Source organism: Chiloscyllium plagiosum, unplaced genomic scaffold (genome assembly GCF_037043375.1).
Source record: "Chiloscyllium plagiosum isolate Xiang-an unplaced genomic scaffold, Cpla_swu_hap1 HiC_scaffold_1, whole genome shotgun sequence".
NCBI lineage: Eukaryota > Metazoa > Chordata > Chondrichthyes > Orectolobiformes > Hemiscylliidae > Chiloscyllium > Chiloscyllium plagiosum.
The window spans coordinates 43,056,858-43,084,599 of NW_028270139.1; the positions used below are offsets into that span (position 1 = coordinate 43,056,858).

The following is a 27,742-nucleotide window of genomic DNA, read 5'->3' on the forward strand; positions in this document are numbered from 1 at the left end:
GCAGAGAGCTCATGACCTCAGTCTGAGCTTCCATTATGCACTCAGACATGTGGTGGCATCTGCCTCTGCAGCTATGGGGGGGGAGTTAGAATGCTGAGATATTAACCATTGGAAACTGAACCATCCCTGAGTGCGGAGTTGGCCACCGCCTCCCATCTGGGAATACATGGACTCCAAGCATGGCAGAAGGCTCTCTGTCATATTGGAATCAGGTTTCTTAATGTTCCTTAAAAATGAAAATGGGATCACTGGCAGAACTGCCAAACAACACCAAATGTCAAAGTACGCAAATGCACCATCATTCGCCTGCACATCATCTGAGCCCTGCAGTAGTCTTAATCTGTCACCTCTGTCTGGTGTGCCAGCATCAAATATCTCGCACCACACCACCCTCGGCCTCACTGCAGCAGGCTTGGGTCTAACATGCCACCACCTACTGATCCCAACTCGAAGCCATTCTGTGAGGTCTGTACAACCTCTGACCTGGCAACTGCATGTGTAAGATCAAATAACTGCTCTTTCTCATCAGAAGTCTGCCATATGCCTGCCCTTCATTTCCAGGCTGCGCTCGCCAGGCAATGCTTCTTAACATGATAACAAAAAGCAGAAATGTGGGAGTTAATGACGGACGGGAGAGTTCCTCCTTTTTGTGGTGTCCTGCACACATTGGAGAGTGTCTTAAAATATTTTAATGCATTGGTGGCATTGCCCATGTTGGCCTTTCACAATCTCAGAACTCCCACCCTCCCGCTCTGTCGATTGTCTGCTTCCTGATAAGATCCTCATGCTCTTACTAAAATTCCAATCCATTGCAAGATGCCTCTCTCCTGGTACATCACCATCCTCTGATTAACCGGGAGCACTCTGAGGTAGAACAAGGGCTGTTTTCCTCTTAGAACATAGAACATAGAAGAATACAGCTCAGTACAGGCCCTCTGGCCCTCAATGTTGCGCCGATCCAAGCCCACCTAACCTACACTAGCCCACTATCCTCCATATGCCTATCCAATGCCCGTTTAAATGCCCATAAAGAGGGAGAGTCCACCACTGCTACTGGCAGGGCATTCCATGAACTCACGACTTGCTGAGTAAAGAATCTACCCTTAACATCTGTTCTATACTACCACCCCTTAATTTAAAGCTATGCCCCCTCGTAATAGCTGACTCCATACGTGGAAAAAGGTTCTCATAGTCAACCCTATCTAAACCCCTAATCATCTTGTACACCTCTATCAAGTCACCCCTAAACCTTCTTTTCTCCAATGAAAGCAGCCCCAAGTGCCTCAGCCTTTCCTCATACGATCTTCCTACCATACCAGGCAACATCCTGGTAAACCTCCTCTGCACCCGTTCCAGTGCCTCCATATCCTTCCTATAGTATGGCGACCAAAACTGCACACAATACTCCAGATGCGGCCGCACCAGAGTCTTATACAACTGCAACATGAACTCAGGACTCCGGAACTCAATTCCTCTACCAATAAAAGCCAGTAAGACATATGTCTTCTTCACCGCACTATTTACCTGGGTGGCAACTTTCAGAGATTGTGTACATGGACACCAAGATCCCTCTGCTCATCCACACCAAGTATCCGACAATTAGCCCAGTACCCCATCTTTTTGTTACTCTTACCAAAGTGAATCATCTCACACTTACCTACATTGAACTCCATTTGCCACCTTTCTGCCCAGCTCTGCAGCTTATCTATATCCCGCTGTAACCTGATACATCCTTCCTTACTGTCAACAACTCCACCGACTTTCGTACCATCCACAAACCTGCTCAGCCAACCTTCTAGCCCCTCCTCCAGGTCATTTATAAAAATGACAAACAGCAATGGTCCCAAAACAGATCCTTGCGGAACACTGCCAGTAACTGCACTCCAAGATGAACCTTTACCATCAACTACTACTCTCTGTCTTCTTCCAGCCAGCCAATTCCTAATCCAAACCTCCAACTCACCCTCAATGCCATACCTCCATATTTTTTGCAGTAGCCTACCATGGAGAACCTTATCAAACGCCTTACTAAAATCCATATACACCACATCTACCGCTTTACCCTTGTCTACCTCCTTAGTCACCTTCTCAAAGAATTCAATAAGGTTTGTGAGGCACAACCTGCCCTTCACAAAACCATGCTGACTATCCTTGATCACATTATTCCTATGCAGATGTTCATAAATCCTATCCCTTACAATTCTCTCTAAGACTTTGCCCACAACAGAAGTGAGACTCACCGGCCTATAGTTACTAGGGTTATCCCTACTCCCCTTCTTGAACAAGGGAACCACATTTGCTATCCTCCAGTCTTCTGGCACTATTCCTGTAGGCAACAAGGACATAAAAATCAAGGCCAATGGCTCTGCAATATCCTCCCTTGCTTCCCAGAGAATCCTAGGATAAATGCCATCAGGCCCAGGGGACTTATCTATTTTCACCCTTTCCAGAATTTCCAACACCTCTTCCCTACATACCTCAAAGCCGTCCATTCTAATTAATTGTGACTCAGTATTCACATCGGCAACAATGTCCTGTTCCTGAGTGAATACTGACGAAAAGTATTCATTCAGTGTCTCCCCAATCTCCTCAGCCTCCACACGCAACTTCCCAGTGTGTATACTTCTTGCATTGAAGTATACACACTTCAAGCCACTTTCCTGTTTACAGGCACCCTCCTTTGAGATTGATGCCAACTTCCTAACCTCCCTACACTCCAGGTCCTGAACCCTAAAGCTAAAGTCTATGTTCCCATGCCCCTGCAGAGTTAGTTTAAACCGCCCCCAAGAGCACTAGCAAACCTCCCGCCAAGGATACTGGTGCCCCTCAGGCTCAGGTGTAGACCATCCTGTTTATAGAGGTCCCACCTTCCCCAGAAAGAACCCCAGTTATCCAAATACCAGAATCCCTCCCTCCTGCACCATCCCTGTAGCCACGCATTTAACTGTTCTCTCTCCCTATTCCTCGACTCTCTATCACGTGGCACAGGTAACAAACCAGAGACAACAACTCTGTTTGTTCTAACTCTGAGCTTCCAACCTAGCTCCCTGAAAGCCTGTCTAACATCCTCAGCACTTTTCCTACCTATGTCGTTGGTGCCAATGTGGACCACGACTTCGGGCTGCTCCCCCTCCCCCTTAAGGACCCGGAAAACACGATCAGAGACATCACGTACCCTTGCACCTGGGAGGCAACATACCAAACGTGAGTCTCTCTCGCCCCCACAAAACCTCCTATCTGTGCCCCGAACTATCGAGTCCCCAATAACTATTGCTCTGCTCTTCTCCACCCTTCCCTTCTGAGCAACGGGGACAGGCTCGGTGCCAGAGGCCTGAACCCCATTGCTTACTCCTGGTCAGTCGTACCCCTCACAAGTATCCAAAACGGTATACTTGTTCTTGAGGGGAAAGGCCGCAGGGGGTCCCTGCACTGGCTGCTTCCTCCCAGTCCCCCTCACTGTCACCCATCTGTCTGCAATCTTTGGAGTTACTACTTCCCTAAAGCTCCGATCTATGACCCCCTCTGCCTCCCGAATGATCCTAAGTTCATCCAACTCCACCTCCAGTTCCCTCTTGTTGACCATCTTCCCCACATTTTATCTGGGGGTTGGGGAATGGGGCTAAGAGTCTGGTAGCTTATATAATTCTGCTCAAGGAGTCCACTGATACACCCTCACAGCTTGTACTTCATTCAAGATTGAAAGATGAAGACCAAGGGAAATTTGAAATAATGCATAAGACACAAACAAACCATCAGCCCAGATAGTTTCAGCAATGCTAATTGCAATGACCTCAGTCACTGCCATGCCATTAATTTGGAGCAATGTCTCCTCCAACAGGCTGAGGATATGGAACGGTGCTGATCCAAATTGGTTCATTACAGCTCCCTCCTGCTATGGGTCCTCTCATCCTCAGAGAGATAGATAGGTGTCCCTGAGTAGGTTGCAATAGGCTTCGACAATGTGCCTGGTATTACTGAATAGCTGGTGGTGTGAGGTTTGTAGTAACGATAAATGTGTGAAGGTGTGTTGAAGCACCTGACCGTTAGACTTCTTCGCAAGAGATTCCTGATGGGCGAATGATGGAGGTTTGCGATATTGGTTATCTGGCAGCTGAAATTTTCATTTAAAGATACTGACCACACACATGAAGTGATTGAACATCTTGTGACACTGCATCCAGGTAGCCCAACTTCTTTGCTTTGGAAACCATTGCAACTTGCTTCCATTCCCTTCAACGTGAATACCTAGAGGCCTCTTGTCTTCTGCAGAAAAATAACACCTCTCCTTTCATCTCTTGGACTAATGCATTGAGTGCTTAATTGAAGAATCTGAGAACTTGCTCTGATGTATTGTTCCATTCTTGTTCTTTCTGCCATTTGTAAAACAGGAACAGTTCCAACACCTATTTCAGGAATTTCCTTTTAAGAAGTTTTAACTTGTGCAAACTCTAGATGCAGCTGAGCATGCTGCTGAGAGGTGCATTTAGCAGTTGGTTGCGTGCTGTAATCATGGAGAAGAACAGGAAACCCAACATTTTCTGCTGCCTCAATATGGCCACATTGTAATCTTAGCTAAACAGAAAATTGCTGAGTAGAGTTCAGTGTTATTTTTTATGTAATGACAAATACACAACTCTCCTTTGACACACCAGAGAGCAATCTGAATCTAATAATTTTAAATATTAACGCTTCAATATCTTTTGAAGTAAATGCTGAGATTAAAACATGACTGACTTTTCTGTCGGCTGAGTTTACTCAATGAATAACTAAGGTTTACACATGAGGAGTGACCCAGATTCAACTCCCTGTGAGTGTTCATCTCATTTGGGCCAGTAGCAGGAGCAATAAGAAACAGCTCGTCAATGTCACATCACAGATTGTTATCTGCTGATCCCTGCTTAAACTCTAAAATGTAGGCAGACAACAGTTGAGGAAAGGATCAGATGTCCCACGGAGTATCACTACATTTAAGTAATCTCTCACACTCATTATCAAGATCCTCATGTGAATGATAATCACCTGGACGAAGTATCACAAAACAGTGTCCATTGCTAATTTAACAGACAAGCAACACAACTTTATGCTGTTGCCAAGAAGATTTGGACACTTTGAGAGTATTTGGGCAATTCAGCATCGTACAGATGGTTGAAGGTTACCACTACAGTTTCAGCCTTCTGCAGAGAGGAGGGAAACAACTTACTGGAGAAATTTTAGTGAGAGATAGAATACTTGAGACATTAGAACAGCATGAAAACTTACATAGCAATTTCTGAAAATGTATTGCACTGAATATTGCTGTGTAATTATTTTAAAATTTTCTGAAGTTTTTTTACTTGTTCAGTTTCGTCCATTGTTTTATTGTGTTACAGAATTACGTAAAATAATTTTGTTTTGCTATGAAACCACTTAGTGCTATTAAAGCGGTTGTCAGGTCACTTATGAAACTGTAGAAGAGGATATCAGGCAGCGTTCAGTGTCACAGGATGGTCTAATCTAATCTGATCACTCACTGTTACTGACAGCCTGACTAAATTTGATAGGAACCTCACCAGTCCCTAGGTACATGCTCAGCCTTACAAATGCTGTGAGACTTTACAGTGCAACCTAATTATAACAAACTGTGTTATTACAAACCTCTCACTATCACCAACTGCTCTTGTGCTCTTGGGAGACACTGCATTTATACCCAGCAGAGAAAATCAAACCTCAGTAAAATAAAGTGTAGGTAAAGAATGCCTTGCTGGTCCTAATAGTCATGTAGAATGGAGATTTAACTACATTTTATTCAACAAATGCTGAATTCCTTTGTTAGCTGCAAACTAGTTGAAAAGAATAATATGATATCTACAGATTCCCCACTGCAATTCTGAATATTACTCAGTAATTTTCTGGAATTTTCTCGTGTAAGTAATTTTTATTGAAACAATTGACAAAACTATCCATGTTCTAGATTTTTTGTGAAAGGTGTAACTATCAGGCAATCTGGATTGTGTGTGTTCTGTGTCTTGCTATGAACAGAAGTGCCTACTGGCACTGAAACATTCTAACGGGGGATGGAGTTGAGAAAAATTAGAAGTGAGAGCGACATAACTCCATAACATGGGTCTCCTGCGCACCACTAGAAAGAACTTTAAATTTCAGATTGTCCTTGCCTCTTAAATGAAGGACAGTATGACCATGAGTCAACTTTGAAGGAAGTAAGGCTCAGTAAGGATCTTGCTTGTAACACTTAGAAAAGCCCAACCTTCGACAAGGAGCATTTGAAACAGCTCGGCTATGGACTTATCATTGATGTAAATCAGCACATTGATTGACATGGCACAATGAATAATTGAGAAGCACAGAGGTGAAGTAATCTTAAAATGGAAATGACAATATCTCTCTTTTATAATTGGTAGTCATGAAACATTTCCAAAGTTTAATTGATTGTAATGTCTATTAGTCATTTCTAAACTTATATCTGTCATCTTATATGTTTACTTACTATATAAAGAATTCAGAACTGAAGAACTATGTGTATTTATGAGTGAAGTGAATTATTTTGAGATTGATTTATTTTCCTTAAATTTCTAGATCTGTCTAAAATTAGGATGTAATGGTAAAAAATAATACAATATTTCACGGTATGGTGTGACTTGTTTTCTTTCTCTCTATGTTTAATCCTATATTAAAATCACAGGGATGAAATTGGATTAAACTAGTAGAATCAAACATGTTTGTCATGAAATGGCAGCAGATGTTTCACTATGTATGATAGTTTTCTGCTGAAGTTCACAGAATGATAACTCAAAACCTCTTTAGAGACTTATTTCCTGGTCTTACTTTTACTGTGCTTGAAATTTAAAAGCTCGGCAATATTTTCTGAGTTAATGGGAACAGAAAGCTGGAGAGGTGAAAATTCAGCTGCCAATTTACTCTGATTATATTGTGCATTGCTTATGTGGACCACTTTTACTCCCCAGAAAATATAATGAATGAATAGAATCTGAAAATAATGGTGCATTAAGGATAAAATGCAACTTTCAATAAAAAGTAGGTCATTACTTCTACAATATTAAGAACAATAACTTCAATTAGTACTGCTAACTAGTAAAATATTATAAAGGCATTTTACTGTTCAAAACATACAAACAAGGTTTCCTTCTTTTATTACAAGACACAATGTTGTGGATTTGTATAATTTTATTATAGGTATTTAACTACAGAAAAGCACAACCATTTTCTCAATTTTGAATAAAAGGGAAGGCTTGTTAAGATATTTTTTCTGATAGTTGATCATGATTCCTGAGGGGACAACTTCTTAAAAATTCATTTATGGGATGTGGATATTGCTGGCTTGGCCAGATAAACCTACAGTGCTGTTAGGACGGAAGTTTAAGGAGTTTGATACAGACCCACTGAAGGAACAATAATATATTTCCAAGTCAGGATGGTGAAAGGCTTGGATGTGAGATTGTCGTTGGAGTGTTCCCATTAATCTGCTGCCCTTGTCCTTCTAGATGGTAATAGTTTGAGTTTGGAAGATGTGGTCTCAGAAAGCGTGGCAAATTTCATGTTTCCCACATCTGTTGCACCACAGGTGGCTCTAACGCACAGGGAGGTGTAAGAAGTGTGGGAATGCAATTGGTGTAGGGGATTCAATTGTCAGGGGAATAGATAAGCATTTCTGAGGCCACAAGCGAGACTCTAAGATAGTATGTTACCTCCCAGGTGCTGGGTGAAGGATGTCTCAAGGTGGCTTCAGGACACTCTGGTGGGAGAGGGTGAATAGCCAGTGATTGTGGGATGAAGTCCTAAAATCAGAATATAGGGAGTTAGGAAGTAAGTTAAAAACCAGTACCACAAAAGTGGTGATATAAGGAGTACTACCAGATCCATATATCAGTCAGAATAGAAATAGCAGGATACATTGGATGATTACATGGCTGAAGAGATGGTGCAAGGGGACCTGTTCTGGGGGAGGTGGGATCAGTACAAACTAGACTTCTGCAGGGAACAAGACAAGTACTGTTACAAAGACACACCTTAAGGTTTTGTGCATTTGCAGTAGTGTGAATGAATGAATTATACAAATACATATAGATGGGCAGGATGTACTTGGAATTATAGAGACATGGCTGCCAGCTGACCAAAGATGGGAACTGAATATCCTGGGGTATTCCGTATTTTGGAAGGACTGACATAAAGGAAATAGCACTGGAGTTGCATTGCTAGTTAAAGAAGAAATTAACACAACAGACAGGAAGGATATTAGCTCCAATGATATGGAATCTGTATAGGCAAAGCTGAGAAAATCCCAGGCGCAAAAAATATTAATTGGTGTTAATATAGACCCTTAAACTAGAGGGGTGATGTTGGGATTTGGAATGGGAATTAGAGATGCATTTAATAAAGGAACTGAAGTAACTCCACAGAGGCCAGTATCCCACCACCAAGTCACCTTTTATTTACACGTGGAGTGTCTTTGACACGTGGAGTGTCTTTGACACTGGCCAGCTCTCAGAGTAAACAGGATGATTGACACTCCTCTTCTTATCTACCAGCTAGGGTTCCCTGACTGGACCAGGTTAACAGCCCCAATCAGAGAACACATATCCGATGAGGTCCACCTGGCTGACCTTGTTATAGTCACAACAGCAACATTTTTAACTATAGGTAACTTTAATCTCCATATAGTTTGGATAAATGAAATTAGTAATAAAATCGTAGAAGAGAAATTCCTGAAGAGAATTTGTGGAATGGTTTTATGGTCAATACACTGAGTAACCACCGAGAGAATAAGCCATCCTTGACTGAAGTTGTATAATGAGAATGGATAGTATAGCGACTAGGTAGGTGTAGTGTATTTCTGGTGGTACCGGCTTGATGAGTCTGTATGATCCTATGAATAATTGCCAAGATGTGAGGCTCCTTGGGGATGTGTGACCATAATATGAAAAAATTCTTCATCAAAGTGGAGACTGACCTAGTTGATTCTGTGATTAGAGTCCTGAATCTAAATAGAGGAAACTACGGTGGTGTAAGGCTTCAGTTAGCTATCATAGATTGAAGAACGTTGTTTAAAGGAAAGATGGTGGAAAATCAATATCAAATATTTAAAGGGTGCACTAGTGAACTTCAACAATAGTTCATTTCTGTCTGGTGCAAAACAAAAATGGAAAAGATAGGCAAACCATGACTGACAAGGGAAATTATAAATAGTATTAGATCTAAGGAAGAAGCATGCAATTTGGCCAGAAAAACAGCAGATGTAAAGAATGGGAGCAGTTTAGAATTTGGCAAAGGAGGGAAAAAGGATTAATTAAAAAAACAAAAATAGAATTCATGAGGAAGCTTTCAGAGAACCTGTAAATGGATTGTAGAAGTTTCGATAAGTACATGAAGAGAAAAGAATTGGTGAAGATAAATGTGGGTCATTTACAATAGGGAACAGGGAGATTTATAATGGGGAATGAGGAAATGGCTGTCCAACAAAGTACATACTTTGGTCTGTGTTCACAAATGAAGACACAAGTAACAGACCTGAAATGTTGAATACAGATTTAGCAAGAGGCAGGAAATGAATTAAATCAGTATGTGGAGGGAAATGGTGTTAGGAAAATTTATAGGATTAAAGGATGATAAATCCCCAGGCCCTGATAATCTACATCCCAGAATACTTGAGGAAGTAGCCCCAGAAATAGTGGATGCATTGGTGATAATCTTTTATGATTCTATAGACTCTGCTATATTTCCTAAGGTTGGAGGGTAACTAATCAATTTAAAAAGGGAGGTGGACAGAAAACTAAGAATTAAAGACCAGTGAGTCTAATGTCAGTAGTGTGGAAAATTTTAAAGTCCATTATAAAAGATTTAATAGCAGAGCACTTGGAGAACAGTGAATATATCAGATAGAGTCAACGTAGATTTAGAAAAGAGAAATAATGCTTGACAAATCCATTAGAATTCTTCAAGGATGTAACTAGTAGAGTTGATTATGGGAAGTCAATGGAAGTTGTTCTTTGGACTTTGAAAAGGCTTTCAACAAAGTTCCACATAAGACATTAATGTGTAAAATGAAAGTGCAATGGATTTTTTTTTGGTGTGGAGAAGCTTGTCTATTGAGATGGATAGAAAACTGTTTGGTAGACAGGAAACAAATAGTAAGAGTAAATGGGTCTTTTCTGACTGACAGGCAATGACATACAACAGGGGTAAAGTGCTAGGACCGCAGCTGTTCTCAGTATGAATTACTGATTTAGATTAGGGATCTAAGTTGGTTGGAAGGTGAGCTGTGAGGAGGATGAAGAGATGCTGCAGTGTGATTTGGACAAACTGAGTGAGTTGGCAAATGCATGACAGTATAATATAGATACAAATGAGGAAGCAAAAACAGGAAGACAGATTATTATCTGAATGGCTATAAATTAAGAGAGTTGAATGTGCAATGTCACTGGGTGTCTTTGTACACCAGCCACTTAAAGTAAGGGCGCAGGTGCAGCAGGCAGTCAAGTAAGGCAAATGGTATATTGAACTTCATAGCGAGAGGATTTGAGTACAAGAGCAGGGATATTTTAATGATAATATACAAGCCATTGGTGAGACCACATCTGGAATGTTGCATGGAGTTTTTGTCTCTTTATCTGAGGAAGGATGTTCTTGCTATAGAGGCAGTACAGCGAATGCTTACCAGGATGATTGCTAGGGTGGTGGGACTGACATATGAAAAGAGGTTGAATCAGTCATGATGCTCTTCACTGGAGTTCAGAAAAATCTGGAAGATCTCAAAGAAATATGTAAAATTCTAATGGGACTAGACAACGTAGGTACAGGAAGGATATTTTCAGTGCTGGGGAGGTCAAGAACCAGGGCCCACAGTCTAAGGTATGGACTAAACCATTTAGGATTGAGATATGGAGAATCTTTTTCACTGAGAGAGGTGAGCCTGAGGAATCACTACCCACAGAAAACAGTTAAGGCCAAACATTTTATGATTTCAAGAATTGGGGCTAAAGGAGACAGAGGAAAAATGGAAACAGGCTGTGGAGCTTGATGATTGAGTGGTGGAGCAGGCTGGAAGAGCCTACTCCTGCTCCTATTTTGTATGGTTCAGTGTTTCTAATCCAATTAAATGTTATCAGTAATATTCTTTGCCTAGTATTTTTATTGCATTAGAGTTACTTGCCATTTATCAGCCTGAGTCTGGATGTTTACCATGCCTTACTACATGTGGATATGGACTACTTCAGTAACTGAAGAGAAAAAAAAAAATCTGGAGATGCTGGAATCCAAAATAGACAGGCAGGAGGCTGGAAGAACCCAGCAAGCCAGGCAGCATCAGGAGGTGGACAAGTCAACATTTCGGGTGTGGCCTTGTCCTGACAAAGGGTTACACCAGTAACTGAAGAGTCACAAATGTGCAATCATAGCAAACATCCCCTCTTTTGACCTTATGATGAAAGTAAGGTCATTAATGAAGCAATTGAGTTAGTTTATTTTTCTTCTTGTGACTTGGAGCTCAGTCAGAAAGCTGATATGCATTGTTCACCACTTGATAAAATGATGATTACCTTTCTTCAGGATCTGTTGCACTTTGTGTGGTAAAGGTGTTTCTACAATGTTAACTGGTTGAGGTTACAGGATTTTGATTCAATGATAATACCTAAAGATTTACAGTACATGTCCAAATTGGGATGATATGTGACTTGGATTGGAACTTGGAGGCAAAGGTGATGTTCCCATGCACTTCATGATCCATTGGTCAGTAGAGATAATGGGTTTAGGAGATGCTGCCAAATGAAATCTCTGCAAATGGCTTCTGTATATCCTGTAGAGAGCATACACTGTGGCCATAGTGCACAGAGGGTGATGTGGATGGCTACATCAGTAGATGGAGTATCAATCAATAGTCTGCCTTTGTTCTGAATGGCACTACATTCTGTACAAGATGATAGCGCAAAACTCTTTGGCCATCTTTCTTTCAGGAATAAACAATCTCTAATGAATTTACAGTGGAAGCTGATTTTGTTTCATAAACCAAAAAAAAACTCATTTTCTTCTGGATATCCTTAAACCAAATACATAGGACAGTTGCAAGTGAAAATATGTTTACAAATAAGTTGAAACTTAACAAGTGAATAAGTTCAAATTCAGTGAGTGCCCAAAACAGGTGGGAGTGGATTGGTCATTTGTTACATAGCCCCTCCCATTTCCCTTCTCAGGGTCTTCACTGATCAAGAGAAATGGGGGATATAGTTATCTAAAATAACATTTTTAATAATACAATACAATCTAATTTACTTTAAGGGTTTTTGATAAATTGTACCCGGACAGCTAAAAATAAATTATAATTTCCCTTTGTGGCATTAGAGATCCTGGACCACCTCGGGACTTTACTTCCTAATACAGGTTAAAACTGAAAGTCTAAAAATAAAGTGTGAAAAATTTCACACAACACAGATAAGAGCAATTCCTGTACTTAGAATGATATTGTAAGGGTTCCTGTATGTATTGTTGGACGCACTTCAGATGCTGTTAATATGAAGAATGGATGTGCATAGCCACCTTTGCTGATAATCACCACTTTTATAGTGAATCTAGTGATCATGTAAAACCTCTTCAAATAGGAACGGTTTTGCTTGTTTGTTCGACTTCTACATCTCTGGTATCTGACCCAGATTCCATAGCAACATTGGCAACAATTGGTTTTTTTACATTAACATTTACTTTGAAAATCACAATCTCGCTTTTATTATTTCTGAACATTGGGCCTCGAGACACAGAAAATACAGTTGTGGGATCAGAAAGGTGGAAGGCAATGATCACCCACTGGAGGCAGTAGTAGCCATTCATCCACCGAGTAGCGCTGAGTCAGAAATTAATTCTAGCAGAGGTAACAGTTTGTTAGAGGAACTTTAACATTCTGGGTAAAATGACAAACTCTTAGCTTATAGGTGCTTTCACAAAATAACTCCTCCATTTAGCATTTCTTATTTTTTACATGGACTCTTCAACAGGACAATAAATATTACCAGATAAAATATTGCTAACAGATTGGTCTGTCATATTTCAAATCTCAAAGATCAATAAGGATGACTTTGAAGTCTATGGCATCAGGCAGGTAGCCAGTGTGGATGATCCATGCAAAGTAGATCATCAAACACATCAAATTATTTTTGTGATCTGCCTCGTGGAAACAAAAGCAACAAACTGCTTACTCTGGGTACAACATCCAGATTTTCCGCAAAGGAGCAAAGATAGGGTGGTGGGAGTGAATCCTTCTTTGTTACGGTCCAGTCAACCAGAGGTACTTGGTCAGGGAAGATAACACACAGATGAAAACATTTCTGTGGGAGATCAGAACGTTCAATTTAACTTGTAAACTGCTTCTAGAACAATTCAGGAATAGTTTTATGAATGAAGGAACAAATTACTGCAGATGCTGTACTGAAAACAAAAAATGCTAGTAATCACAGCGAGTCAGGAAGCATCCATAGAGAGAGAGCAAGCTAACATTTCTACTCTAGAGGACACTTCATCAGTGTTGGTGTGAAGTGTGGAGGGGGCAGAATTTATGCAATAGTGGGCCAGGGTGGAGTGTTGCGAGAGAAAGGGTGTTGATAGAGCAAATTATTCCCCTCCACTATTGCATATGTGCTTCCACACTTCACATCAGCGCTGATGAAGAGTCCTCTGGACTCGGAATGTTAGCTTGCTCTCTCTCCATAATGCTGCCTGACCCGCTGTGATTTCCAGCACCTTTTGTTTTCAGTTGTGGTTTAATGAAAGATCTTAACCAATCTCTGTGTCAAAGGAACCTGCATACCACATGGTGAGGCAACTCCCTTGTTCTTAATAGTGGGAATAGCTGCCTAATATTAAGTCTCGACTAAAATGGGAAAGGTCTCTTGTGATACAGTGGTAGTGTCTCTGGATCAAGAGACCCTGTTTCAAGACCCAATTGCTTCAGTGGTGTGTTCATCTCTGAAGAGATTAAAAGATGGAAATCGACTGGATGCAAAGATGACAGGTTTTTAATAATATTGGTTTCACTGGAAAATAGAATTATGAGGAAACCAAAAACACTTGCTATGTTTTTGTGATGTATTTGTGGGATTTTGACAGTCATTTTTATATCTAAGCATCAAAAGTTTTCTGAATCTGACTTTCAGCTTCAATAAAAAGATAATAGCTACAATTAAAAACTTTAATTTAGGCCTTAGCCCACAAAGACTGAAAGTGCAGTGGAGCGTACATTTGCTATAACTTAAGCTGCAGGTGTACCACACATTCATTCTCTCTTATTACAGAGAGAGAAATGCACAAGAGAGATGCTTTCAGCAGTGTTAGATTTGGAAATGATTGAACTGGGATGGGAGTACTGAGGCGTGAGATTTATTTTTCTAACAAGTTCTGAGGCAGACCCAATGCACCAAAGGAAATTTCAATTTTTATATCACTTGTTGAATTTTATGGCATTTTTGGAGTTTATTATATTTCAGCTTTACAAACCAGGAATGGTTTCTCTTGGAAAGATGATAAATATTTTAAATATTAAAACAAAAATACCTGTGGAGGATTCAGTACAATTTCAAAAGATATGATTCCTTGCATGAGTTATTGAGGCTCAGGTTAGCATGTTCATTTGTGAACTGAAATGTTTAGCAACACACACCCACAACAATGCTGAAAGACAATGCATTCTGCATTTACAAGACAACAGAGCCCAGGAGAGGAAACTACAAATGGTCCTCATTCCCAGGACCATGTTTCTTGGGGGCCTTGGCTCTTTGGTCACTGTGCACAGCAACCAATCAGCTGTGTTAATCTTGGTGATTGGCAGGCAGCTCAGCCATTGATAGCTGATTTTCTGAAGAGGTGCATTCATTAGCCCAGTAGGTGGTACCAGATTCCCTAATCCCTCCTACTTTCCAACCTCATGTCAGGACTCAGGAAGCCCCCAAATGACTGTTATGTTTTTATTAAGAGTTTTCTTCACTTCAAACCTAACTAGAAGCTACTAGAGCATAAGGTAAGCTATTGTAATGTCTAGTGCCTCCTCTGTAGCCCAGAAGGCCAAATGCAATCTCCTCCCTCTGGTATTGTATCCCTGGTCAAGGCTCTTGCTAACCAATGCCTTATGGTCTTTACAGAGTGAGAGTGATTTTTAGATTTAGATTAGATTTAGATTAGATTACATTACAGTATGGAAACAGGCCCTTCGGCCCAACAAGTCCACACCGACCTGCCGAAGCCACCCACCTTTACCCCTATACCTAACACTATGGGCAATTTAGCATGGCCAATTCACCTGACCTGCACATCTTTGGACTGTGGGAGGAAACCGGAGCACCCGGAGGAAACCCACGCAGACACGGGGAGAACGTGCAAACTCCACACAGTCAGTCGCCTGAGGCGGGAATTGAACCCGGGTCTCTGGCGCTGTGAGGCAACAGTGCTAACCACTGTGCCACCGTGCCGCCCACAAGTGGGAAGGAGTCAGAATGTGGAAGGTATTTAAAGGTATGATGCATGAGGAAATATTGAACATGTTTGAAAAGAGAAGGTTTTGGACCAGTTGCATCCAATTAAATGAATTTTTTTTTAGTCTGTGTGTTTGTTGTGAAAATAGCATTTGTGGAGAAAATAACTGGAGATTGTCGGTTTCAGGGTACAAGATGTTCAATGTTTGTTACATGTGAGCTTGCCTACTAACAAGTGCAGAACTCTATTGGAGTGTTTTGTTAGGTCAGCCAGGTTAATTCAAGGGTCAATATTGTTCACCGGTCAATCAGTTTCACTCTGAGAAAAATGCCTGAGAAATAATTGTGTTGCTGCCTCCCTCCTTTTCTGAAATCTCTCATCACAATTTGTGAATCGAAAAGCCTTCATTGATGCCAGCCGAGTGCTCTTAAAGTGAGACCTCTGAATCAATGGCATTGTTTTCAAGGGAGGAATAAATCAGTTAGTTATGACTACGCCAGTGAGAAACTCTGGGACCAGCAGTTGATGTAGAAAATGACCTCTCAGCTGTAAGCAAGCTTCTGAGAAATATATCCAGTTTTTCTGACTTTACTTTTTGTTTTAATTAAGTGTTAGAACTTTGCAGAGTATCAAACATTATCATTGTTTTGTATATTTAGGATAGTTTATTAATATTAGTGGGAAAGTGGATATAATTATGTTTTAATTTCTGCATCTTTTGAGTAGGTTTCAGAAATACAAATCTTTACATGTTAACATAAGGAATTTGTGGCCAGCTTATTTCTTACATTTTGTTTTTTAAGTTTATTTATCTATTTATTTGTTTATTTATTTATTTATTTATTAAGAACCCTTTTAAACTCAAACTCACCACTAATTCAGGGATGAAGTGAAAAGAGGAGTCTGTTCACCCTTCCTGATTTGATCAGTAAATTTGTAGTGCCTTGAACATGTCTAATCTTGTGATTTACGAGTATAATCCTTTGGGATATGAATTTTTTTACATGTAAGACAATGGAAGCTATTAAACAAATCTAAGGGAATTCCAATTCAAGGAGTGCTTAATTAACATGGTCAGTGGTAGAGTAGATAAATAATAGATAGGTAGTCCTTCATATTTTCATGAAGGAACAAGTGAGTCAGGTAAGGTTGAAGTTGCACTCAATAAATATATAAATTATTCAGGTAAATTGTCGAAATCAATGAATGTAAACAACAATTGCTAAACTAGGGAAAGTATTAAAGTCTCCAAATACCTTTCAGATCAAAAGACTAATTAAAGAATTGAAGAAATTTAGCTTGAATCTCTAGCTGGGACTTCCTAAATAGAATTCAGGGAGTTATCGTTTGGGTTTTAACTTTGCAAATTCTCTCTCAGATAGTTGCGGTTGAGGCCTGGAAGCAGCATTGAGACAAATGGAATGAGAGAATCTTTCAGGAGCTGTTGATCAATAGCTAACAACGATCAGAAACTCTGTTTGCAAAGTCATGAAGCAAGAAGGCATTGTGGCCTAAGCTTGAATTGAATATCCATGCTCCTGTGCTGCTAAAGGATCTTTTGGAGGGTGTGAGTGGAATGACTCCATTAAATCTCATACCTCAGTGAACAAGGGCGTAATCCTGCTGAGTGAAGACATAGTTTTTGAAGCTTTCTCTTGCACTCGAGGAAAATGCACAAAAACTAACTAAGGGGAAAGCAACACTTACGTTGTAGGAAAGGCTATGCTGATTGGTTGATAAGTCGACTCTGATTGGTAGAGGTGTCGATTTCAAGAATGGATCACTTTGCTTTAACTGTCAACTTTTGTTTATGTTTTAAACAAGGCCAGTTGATCAAGGCATCATCATGAGAAATTAAACAGAAAATCACTATCATGTGCTTTGTTGCATTGAAAAAGACATAGTGCGTACACACAGAGCAAGGTATTAATGTAATAGATTCAAACATATGCAAGTGACCTACTTGAGCTTGACCGACAGTCTCAATTAGATTGTCAAGTGAGCTTGGAGTATGACACATTTTGTGTGTACGAGAAATGAGATATATTAACACACAGAGCCCTGTTCTTTGCAGGCAGAACGTGTACACACTGCATGTGTTTCACCGCAACAAAATATGTGGCTGACATTCTCTGCTTCAGTTCTCTGTCAATAGCTTTGATCAGAGTCAATTTCTCTTGTTTAAAATTTAAACAGTGTTTGGCAGTTAACTGTTGCATTTCCCTTGTAACGCATCTACCACTAAAAGTCCACTTGTCAACTATAAGCACACTCTTCTCCAGTTTTCCCTTCACTTTGATATTTTTTGTGAATTGTCCTGATGAGTGCAAGATGAAATGCTTCAATAAAATGTATTTTTTTTCCAGTAATACACAAATTATTTTGATTTATAGTAACACTGTTTGAGAATCAAATTGAATCCCAGAACATTCCAATACAACTTAGTTTGTTCCCAGGAGAAGTGAAAGAATGTTCAAAGTCATGGTAAGTATTGGGGGACAGTTCGATGGAAATGACAATAGAGCAGGGAGTGCTTTGTTGGACGTTTTGGACTGAAAAATGTGTTTATGAATCATGGTCGCAGCATTTGCTTTGCTTAGCTTTTCTGCAGTAAGTGCTTGGTTTAAAATGTGAAATTTTGTCATTTAATTCTAAAATTAATAACTGGCTGTTGAATTTATTTTGAACAGCTAGTGGTCCTCATTCAGATTGAAATGCTCACCACTATGACAGGGTCAAACTTACAAATTAATGATAGCGTAAAGAAATAAGAAACGTCGAGGAGCTACTGAAAGCTATGCAAGTAAATTAAAGAGATTATCAGTGCAGGTAGTAGAACACGAGACCTAAAGAAGCAACTGGATGGACTCTTATCACATGAGATTCAGGGTTATAAGAAAGGTAACTGGAGAATACTGTGGATAAATGGACTAGATGGACTGAAAGTCGTCTTTTTCAAAGTATTCTGTATTCAAGAGCTCTCGATATAAATTGGCATGCTCTTATTTGCTTTTTGTTGTTTCCCAGCAACGCCGAAAACCCAGCAAAGCTGAAGGCAAAATGAAAGTCTTTCCTTTCAAAGCTGAGCTTTCCTTTCGACAAAAGTCAAACCAGTTCATTGAAAATCATGGCAAAGTAAGTCAGATGTTTTTTTTGTAGCGATTGCAAATAGAATTTAGAGGAGGCTTTGACTGCGCTGTCACTTTTTTGCTATGACGATTTGAATCTGCTCTATATACCAAGAGAATGACAAAATGGACATGTGCATGATAATGAATACATCAAAATGACAATGTGGGAATGTATTAAAAAGTGATATTTGCTGCTTTGATATAAATGTGGATCTCTTGAGAAGAATTTGTATGTTCGGAAAAATATAATGAGAGAGGTGACAATGGAAATAACCTCTTATTCATCAAAGACTATAATGAAGCTTGCTGCATATTTTTAGGTATGGCTGTCATGCGTACTCATTCATAATATGTTCCAAGCAAATCACTCGTGCATGGGTTTTTGCTGAGCCTCTCTGAATTGTAAAAATGACGGACCAGCATAGAAATTAGATTCCTCCCCATCCCACACCCCAAGGCTGCATTTCCATATTTTGGGGGCAGACATGGGATCAGATTGGGATTTGCGCATATTTAAATCACCAGCTGCCTCCACTGAAGTGGTCTTTTAGTATCATTTAGTCTGAAATGCAGATTAGCCCTCGGAAGAGAAGGTTTAAACATTCCTAATTTCTTTGGATAGACACAGGGGTGCCTCTTTGAAGGGACAATGTACCTATTTGGATATGTTTAGAGGACACGTCTGAGGGATGTAATGTGTTTTTTGCAATGATTAAAAGTAGGCATAAATATGAGGAGAAGATATGCAAACTCATTACTGTCGAGCTCAATGCAACTGTAAACAGACTTGTTAAAAAATCAAATTTCAAATTAGTCAGAAGCATCTGTTAAGGGTATCTCAAAAATGGCATGTCAAAGGGAGCTGTTAAACTGTCAAGGAATTTAAAAGTCATGTCAATTTTGATTTTGTTTTTAAAGGATAGCCCTTATTTATTTCAGTTTGTCTGCTAACATCAAACTAATTTCTTTTACTACTACTGGATTAATGCTGAATGAATGATTTCAAAACAACCCATTATTGCAGTAGGTTGCCTACCATTTGTGAGTTTGATTTTTAGCTACAAGTGGTTATAGACTCTTTAACATAGAAATATGAATTCCAATGTTTGTTATAAGGTGTTCTTGCAACTGAACGCAATGTTTTGTCTTCGATATTTATTTAGTAGGAGGAATGCAAATGTAGCAAATAGGATCTTTGAGTGAGAGTGATTTATTTCCACATAGTGAAGTCTGCAATATACACCTGGTAGTTTATTTGTTTAGAACTTTATTTTATCTCCTCTGTACATGGATCATAGGTATGCCCATGTTGGGCATACGGTGGGCGGCATGGTGGCACAGTGGTTAGCACTGCTGCCTCACAGCACCAGAGACCCGGGTTCAATTCCCGCCTCAGGTGACTGACTGTGTGGAGTTTGCATGTTCTCCCCGTGTCTGCGTGGGTTTCCTCCGGGTGCTCTGGTTTCCTCCCACAGTCCAAAGATGTGCAGCTCAGGTGAATTGGCCATGCTAAATTGCCCGTAGTGTTAGGTAAGGGGTAAATGTAGAGTTATGGTTGGGTTGCGATTCGGCAGGTAGGTGTGGACTTGTTGGGCCGAAGGCCCTGTTTCCACACTGTAATCTAATGTTGGCTACTCAATGGGTTGACATGGTAGATGGAAACGCATGGGTTGGTATGATTTAGTACCAAGTCGACAATTGGGGTTTTAAAAAGCAAGGGAGTGTAATGGAAGTCATAATGGAGGGTATTTGGGTCCACTGGAGGCTTTTGGGGTTTAGCTTAGCATGAGGAATGATGTGAATGAGGGGAATGAGCTGGGCAATGTATGAAAGTGCCAGGGCTGAGGGCAAGAGGGATATTTCATATGATATTCTATTTATCCGTGAACCATACTTTCCAGCCAGTCCTCCTCCACACCTCGCTGCTCCCTCAGTTCTTCAGTGGCAACTCACCATGACTTCCAATCCAGTCCTGCACCTTCAACCCCTCTCTTTCCCCCTACACCCATTCAACACCAACACCCCTGAAAACATAATATCTGGCCAGTTATTATGAAAGGATGGATTTGCACAGCTGGGAATTTTCTGATCTCTGCGCAATGAGTGTGGGAGCAAACCTCTGTACCTTAATTTTTGCATTGTACAGTAGATCCAGGAATTAATCTTTGATTTCAGAATTTTTATGTTCTAGCTTGAAAAGCAACAAGCATAGACACTTTAATTTTTAATAGCCACAGCAAACCTGTCTGCAGTAATCATCAATTATCATTCCAATATTTAACACATAACAGGCTATAAAATGGAACCAAATCACCAGCTGTACCTGTTATGTAAAGATATGTAAATATAGAAACAGATGCCAAAGTTTGTTTTTCATTAAAGTAGGAGCAATTTCAGATATAGAAAGAAACATAAAACTAAGGAACTTAATACATTTTCATGTACGTAGTGCACAATTTTCAAATGAGGGATTTGGTTTAATTTTCATAGAGCTTTATTTCTCTCTTCCTCTGTTGTAATCCATTTGCAGGTAGCAGCTTTTTTACATTAAGAAATGTCAGCCCATGTTAGTTTTAGCAGAACTGAGGTCAGTGCTGACCATCATAGTCCCCATTGGCATGCTGAGTAAGGTAAAAACATGCGACTTGTATGTTATATAGTGAAGTCCTAATTGAATTTGTTAGAAGAACAGAGGAATTAACAAGTGAGTATTTTATGAAGATCACAAAAACCTGTTTCAGGTAAAAACAAGCCAAACTGGCCCTTCTATTGACAAAGGGTCAGTTAGACTCGAAACGTCAGCTCTTTTCTCTCCTTACAGATGCTGCCAGACCTGCTGAGACTTTCCAGCATTTTCTCTTTTGGTTTCAGATTCCAGCATCCACAGTAATTTGCTTTTATTTGGCACTTCTATTAGTATAATTAGCTTCCTCATACAGATAGAAGTCACAGAAACATGAGACTACAAGAGCTGTCAAATCTGTTCTACCGTCCAATGGGTATGTGGCTGTTTCATGGCATAACTCCACATACCTGTCTTCATCTCATATTCCTAATTTGTTAATCTCATAATTTAAGATTAACAATTAACCATACATCAATTTCATTTGTGGAAAATGATTCAAAACTTTGATCATACCTTCCAAGCTAGAAGTGTTGCAGATCTCACTCCTGAAAGGGCAGACACTAATTTTTAGACCGAGTCCCTTAGTGTTTGACTGCACAACAAATGAAAGTAGTTTCTCTCTATAATCAATCAATTTCCCTTAACGCTTTGAACACTTTGATCAATGGAATATAACCTTACTTGGTATGATCTCTCCTTTTAATTTAACTTTTGTGGTCATTCAGGTGCATCTGTGCTGGATTCCGTCAACAGCCAGTATATATCATTCCTACAGCGTGTTGACCAGAATGATTCATAATGGACCAACTGGAGCATTATGTTGCTGTGTTGTTGCAGTAGCAAGGTTATCTGCCACAAGTGAAACTTGCAAAATCAAAGGTGCTTTGTAATCCACAAAGAGGACAACATTGCTATTGTGGATTTCTTCTTTCAGAATATAAAGTGAAAGTGGAGGTTTTGTACCTCCCTTTTTTAGTCATATCCATCATTATTAAGCAACAATGAACAAACCTTGACAAACCAGCTGCAGGTCTGCAGCTACACCTCATAAACCTGCTTCTCTCTCACCCCATCAAGCAGTCAGGCAGGCCCCAGAGACAGACGTAATCTGTGCCAGGAGTTCAGTCAGAGTAGTTCGTGGAGGTTGACCTTTAAAATCCTGTAACATTGACACTTTATAATGTGTCAGCACAGATGTTGTGATTTTGCTGCTTTAGCATCAGTAACAGGAACTTCACCCAAATAGCTAATGAAAAATAGCTGTGTCCCAGCCAACAATTTCAGCTACAACCCCACACTTGATTTAGAGTTTAAAAAAAATAATTCCTGACTGGATTGATTTAAGCCAGGTTGTGGCATGGCCTCATCAACCCACTGAGTGTGGATGGATTTGACTTTTCACCCACTGTTCTACTGTATTTCTGTCACACACATACTACACTGTACTTATTAAGTACCAGGACAGACCAAGTGATAGGTGAGAATTAAGAGTTTCATTTACCAGTGTAAAAACAGTAAGCGCATCTGTCATGCTAAGAATGCAAGTCAGCATTCATTGCATTGCTATTTATCCAAAATTAAAACAGCCATGAGATAATAACTAGCTCTATGCTGGACAAACATCAATGTTTTAGTTTTAAAAGTGAATGAAGGCCTAGATTTTATGCTTCTTGGCAACAGATTTGAAGCTGTGGCATGGCCTGTAAAATCCAGTGGTGGCTTTCCTGCCACTTACTGGCCTGCTCCATCCCTGTCTGCAGTTTTTCAGAAGGTACGGAAGGCCTCAGGCCTATTTGAGGTCTTGGGGCTACTTAAGGGTCTTGTCTGTACTCACTGGTATTTTGCCCATGGTATGGTGGAAGAAGCCAGGTTGTGCAGGAAGCTTGGTAGCTTTAGCTCTGTGGGTTTGTGCCAGACAAATTGGTTTGGACCTCCTCAGCCAGGCACCTGGTACCATCTGAGATATACAGCTAAAGATCGTCCGGCAAATCTGCCTGAGCTACACTTGCTCCTGAACATTACACCTCAGCCCATTTGCCAAATGTTTTAAAAAATTCTCAAGGTCAGGTTCGTAGGAGAGTAGTCTGACACAGAACAAACGACCAAGAGGCGAGTCTGCTAGAATATGAGCATTTTATTCCCCGCAGCGTCGCCACAACCAGGTCTCATACTTACAACGGGTCTGGCTTATACTCACTCTACATGTTACCGGAACTGGGAGCCGTCAGTTCTCGTAGAGCGGTTGCCAACAACCCACGCTCGGCGGTTAAACGTAACCCCGGAGCAGACTCACCGAACTGGAGACTTTTCCAGCTGATATACTCTTTTCCAGATATAAACATTCATGTGAACAGCAGAGCAAGGCTAAAAAACACATTCCATTCTGGTTACATACAGATAAGAAGATTCACACGGGGAGGTGTGTAATAAGATTCACACGGGACTAAGCAACACCTCCATTCCGGTTAGATTCACACATGTATTGGGACATAATTTTTAACCGTTTCACCACACCATATTTCTGGCTCCTCTGTAACCAGTGATACACTCAATTAGTGGCTTGCATTACAGAGAAGTAAATCATTACAGATAAACGCTCTCTTTCACTCTGTCTTTCTCCCTCCCTTTTCTTTTCTCCCACGTCTATACCTTTTGAGCCCCCTTCTGCTTTTCTCTTCCTTTATTCTTTCCTCTCTTTTCTTCTTAAACAGATCTAACCAATTGGTGCACAGCTGGTAAAGACCATCCTGCATTGCAGTGTTGGGTTCAGTTACTGAGTAAATCATTTCTATTCTTCTTTGGCCACAAACAAAAACAAAGTAAATTTACACGGTCAGTTTTAGAACTGTTTCAGACCTGAAGTTCACTGGACTTGCAATGTTAATTCCATTTCTCTTCCCACAGATGCTACCGGATCTGCTGGGTTTCTCCATCAATTTCTGATTTTGTTTCCTTTTGATTTTTAAGCAAAATACAAGCACATCATTATTCCCAACCCAACAATGACAGGCACAATTAGTATGTACTTGACCCACTCTTGTTTCTGGAGACCGGAAACATGTGATGGGTGAGTCCCGAATCAGAGGACACAGCTTAAAAATAAGGTGTGGGCCATTTAGGACAGAGATGAGGAGAAATGTCTTCACCCACAGAGTGGTGGGTGTGTGTGGAATGCTCGGCCCCAGAAGGCAGTGGAGGCCCAGTCTCTGGATTCGTTTAAGAAAGAGTTGGATATAGCTGTCAAGGATAGTGGAATCAAGGGTTATGGAGATAAGGCAGGAACAGGATACTGATTAAGGATGATCAGCCATGATCATAATGAATGGTGGTGCAGGCTCGAAGGGCAGAATAGCCTACTCCTGCACCTATTGTCTATTAAAGTAGGTGTTCACTCAAGTATCACTTCTTCTTGGTGACAGGTCAACTTATCTCGTGTGATTCTCAGCGTGTTTCATATTTATATGCAATAAGCCTGGCTAATCTTGTTTGCATGATAGGGTAGGAGAATAATACCTGAAAGGATTGAAGGTCCTTGTGCCATGAATCATAGAATCAGAATCACATCGGTGCAGAAAGGGGCCATTCGGCCCACCGTGCTTGTATTGGTTCTATTACCTCATGTTTTTCCTTGTATCCCTGCACACCATTTTCACTAAATAAATATCCAATGATCCCTATTGGATACTTAGAAGGCAACTGGGTAGATGTGCAATCTTTATAAACTAGAGGCATCACACGTGCTGTCTGACTGGAGGCCTACAGCTAAACATTCTGACACTACCAGCCTTCCTTGGGAGCCATGCCTCAATTTCCCCAGGTAGCCTGCCCTAATTCATCACTCAACCTCTTCCAATTCCCTGGTCAGCCTGTCCTGATTTCCCCAAGTCAAACTGCCTGTCTTCCCTGGTGTGCTTCGCCAGTTGTACCTTACTTGTGTGGAGTCTAGAATTGCAGAGCAGGTATTGCTCACTTGTAGAGACTCTCATTGAGAAAAGGTACTTAATCCTGGTGAACTGTCCTCTTAGTGAGAATATATGACACAAAATGAATGTAAAACAACTCTCTGATACCTGCTGCTGGGAAATGTGACCTGCCATTAATGATCCAAATGCTTTATTGCCAGCTTTCATCCTGCTGTCAGGAATCTGATTTTGGCATCTCATTCAATTAAGATCCCCCACTTTCCTTGCTTCCCACTACCAGCAGCCACATAATATGTCCTGCAATAACTCTCAATATTTTCTCAATGAAAAACAAATTACAGATTTATATTTTTAGAATCGAGAAAAATATAGTGGGATCATACATGAGCTCAAAGCTCTTCAAAATTGTTGGAGTGTAATGGCCTTTGTAACATGGAGAAAGGTAACAAGTTTTTTTTTTAACAGAATAATGCATGAGCATCTTTGAACTAAATGACCAGATAACCTGGTTTGGTGATCGTGGTTGAAAAATTGATGAGAACAAAGGAACTCTCTCTCCTGTTTTTGAAACAGTACTGTGGGCTTTTATATTCATCTATGAAGGTAAGAGAGGACATAAAAAAAATCAGGCACTTGTGACAGTATAGCAAATTCTCTATCCCACTACAGCATATTGAGTTGGTGAGGATGTTGGAATCAGTCAGTATTTTGACGCGGATGGAATTTTACCACTTCAGCCACGTCTGACATTTTAAAGTTCCTAATAAAACTGAAAGCATTGTCATCTCTGCTGTGATAGGAAATCAGTGGTTCAAAGAACAAGTTTTACAAGTTGTACTCACCAGTCACTTCTACGCATTCTTAGTAATGATTTTAATCGGGCAAATTCTGGAATTCATCTGAAAAGAATAACATTTTTCTCAGATACTCAATTCATAAAATTCATAAGCTTTAAATTAATTTGTATCTATAATGTTTTAATAGTTGTAACAGCAATTTTTTTCTCTGTACAGAATGTTAAACTTGACCACAATCTGAAGCAGTGAACACACATGTTAGAGTTTGGGGTGTAATCAAAACTTGCATTTAAAGATTATATGGTGAAATTTCAGTTGGGTTTGATTTTGGCCTTCATGTAGCTAGCAGTGCAGGCTAGGAATCAGAATTATGAAGCACCACTGAAGTAGGGCCTTGAGATTCATTAGTCTTTTGAGGGTGAGATGAGGATGTTGATCAGATATCCAGAGTACCTTATCATTTACAAGAGGACGAAGCTCGACTGGCAAGTTGTGAGAAATAGGGGAGGAAATCCTAACTGGTGGCAGTAGGTGGTATGAGAAGGACAATTAAGGAGCAATCAGGAAGAAAGTAGGGGACGAATCTGTAAGAATAGTGTAATGGTATGTGATTAGGAGTGGGCTGACTCTAGGCCAAGAATGGAAAGGAACCTTGAATATGGGTTAGACCCTAATTTGCATGAATCTGTCGTATGTTTTAGATTAAAGATTGTGGACTCCTATACTAGAACCTCCAGTTTAAGGTGGAAGGTCTCTTCTAGCATGCAATGTGTGAGTGAATGCCACCTGCCATATATGACACCCAGGTCCTAAGTGTCCATCTGTGAAATAGTCATAGCACCAATAAGTATCAAGGTCAGTGGTTGCCATTAAGCAGAGAGTGCTGTATGTGGATCCACGGTCATGTCTCCTCTCCGTGCTGCATGATTAAAAGTTGCAGGCTGCAATATAACTCTGGTCTTGCTCACTGTGTTGTGCTCTTGAACTATCAGTTTCAAGCCAATAGTTCAAGAAAATAGCGCAGGCAATGACCATTACCAATAAGAGGCAATCTAACTCTGCCCCTGGACATACAATGGTGTTACCACCACTGAATCCTCCACTATGAACAAACTTGGAGTTTCCATTGTCCAGAAACTCAACGGAACTCACTACATAAACGCAGTGGTGGAGGCTAGGAATACTGCAATGAATAACTCCTCTCCTGACTCTCCAAAGCCTGTCCATCATCTGCAAGGAACAAATCAGGTGTGAGGCAGAATACTCCCATTTGCCTGGATGGGTGCAGCTCCAACAACACTCAAGAAGCTGGATACTATCTAGGACAGAGCAGTCTGCTTAATTGGAACCACATCTACAAGTATCCACTCCCTCAACCCCCGACACTCGGTAGCAGCAGTGTGTCCTATCTATAAGATGCATTGTAGAAGATTCCACCAAAGATCCTCTGAAATCATTTTTCAAACCAATGACCACTTTCATCTTGAAGGACAAGGGCAGCAGATACATGGGAACACCACAATCTTCAAGTTCCTTTCCAAGCCACTCACCATCCTGACTTTGAAAAATGTTGCCATTTCTTCACCGTCACTGGGTCAAAATCCTGGAATTCCCTTCCTAATGCCATTTGTGAGTCTAGCCACAGCATGTAACTGCCCTGGTTTGAGAGGGCAGCTTACCACCGCCTTCTCAAGGATAACGGACATTAACTACTGGCCAGCAAGAGACTCCCATGTCCCATAAGTGAATTTACAAAACCTGAAACTACATTTGCCATACTTAAATTAGCTATTTTAGCCTTCC

At 40.4% G+C, this 27,742-nt stretch overlaps 1 protein-coding gene and 1 long non-coding RNA gene across 2 annotated transcripts in view; one reads left to right on the top strand and one right to left on the bottom strand.

Annotated features, from left to right (window-relative positions):
• LOC122548331 (cytokine-dependent hematopoietic cell linker-like) overlaps positions 1-27,742 on the bottom strand; it is a 175,258-nt gene that overhangs the window by 145,205 nt on the left and 2,311 nt on the right. Inside the window, exon 2 of the mRNA XM_087986506.1 lies at positions 25,985-26,041. Coding sequence (XP_087842632.1) covers positions 25,985-26,001 — 17 coding nt within the window. The 5' untranslated portion in view covers positions 26,002-26,041. The remainder of the gene's footprint in view (positions 1-25,984; positions 26,042-27,742) is intronic.
• Positions 5,708-27,742, top strand: part of LOC148152108 (uncharacterized) — a 46,020-nt gene continuing 23,985 nt past the window's right edge. Inside the window, exons 1-2 of the long non-coding RNA XR_015757009.1 lie at positions 5,708-5,903; positions 18,490-18,597. This is a non-coding gene — a long non-coding RNA (uncharacterized LOC148152108). The remainder of the gene's footprint in view (positions 5,904-18,489; positions 18,598-27,742) is intronic.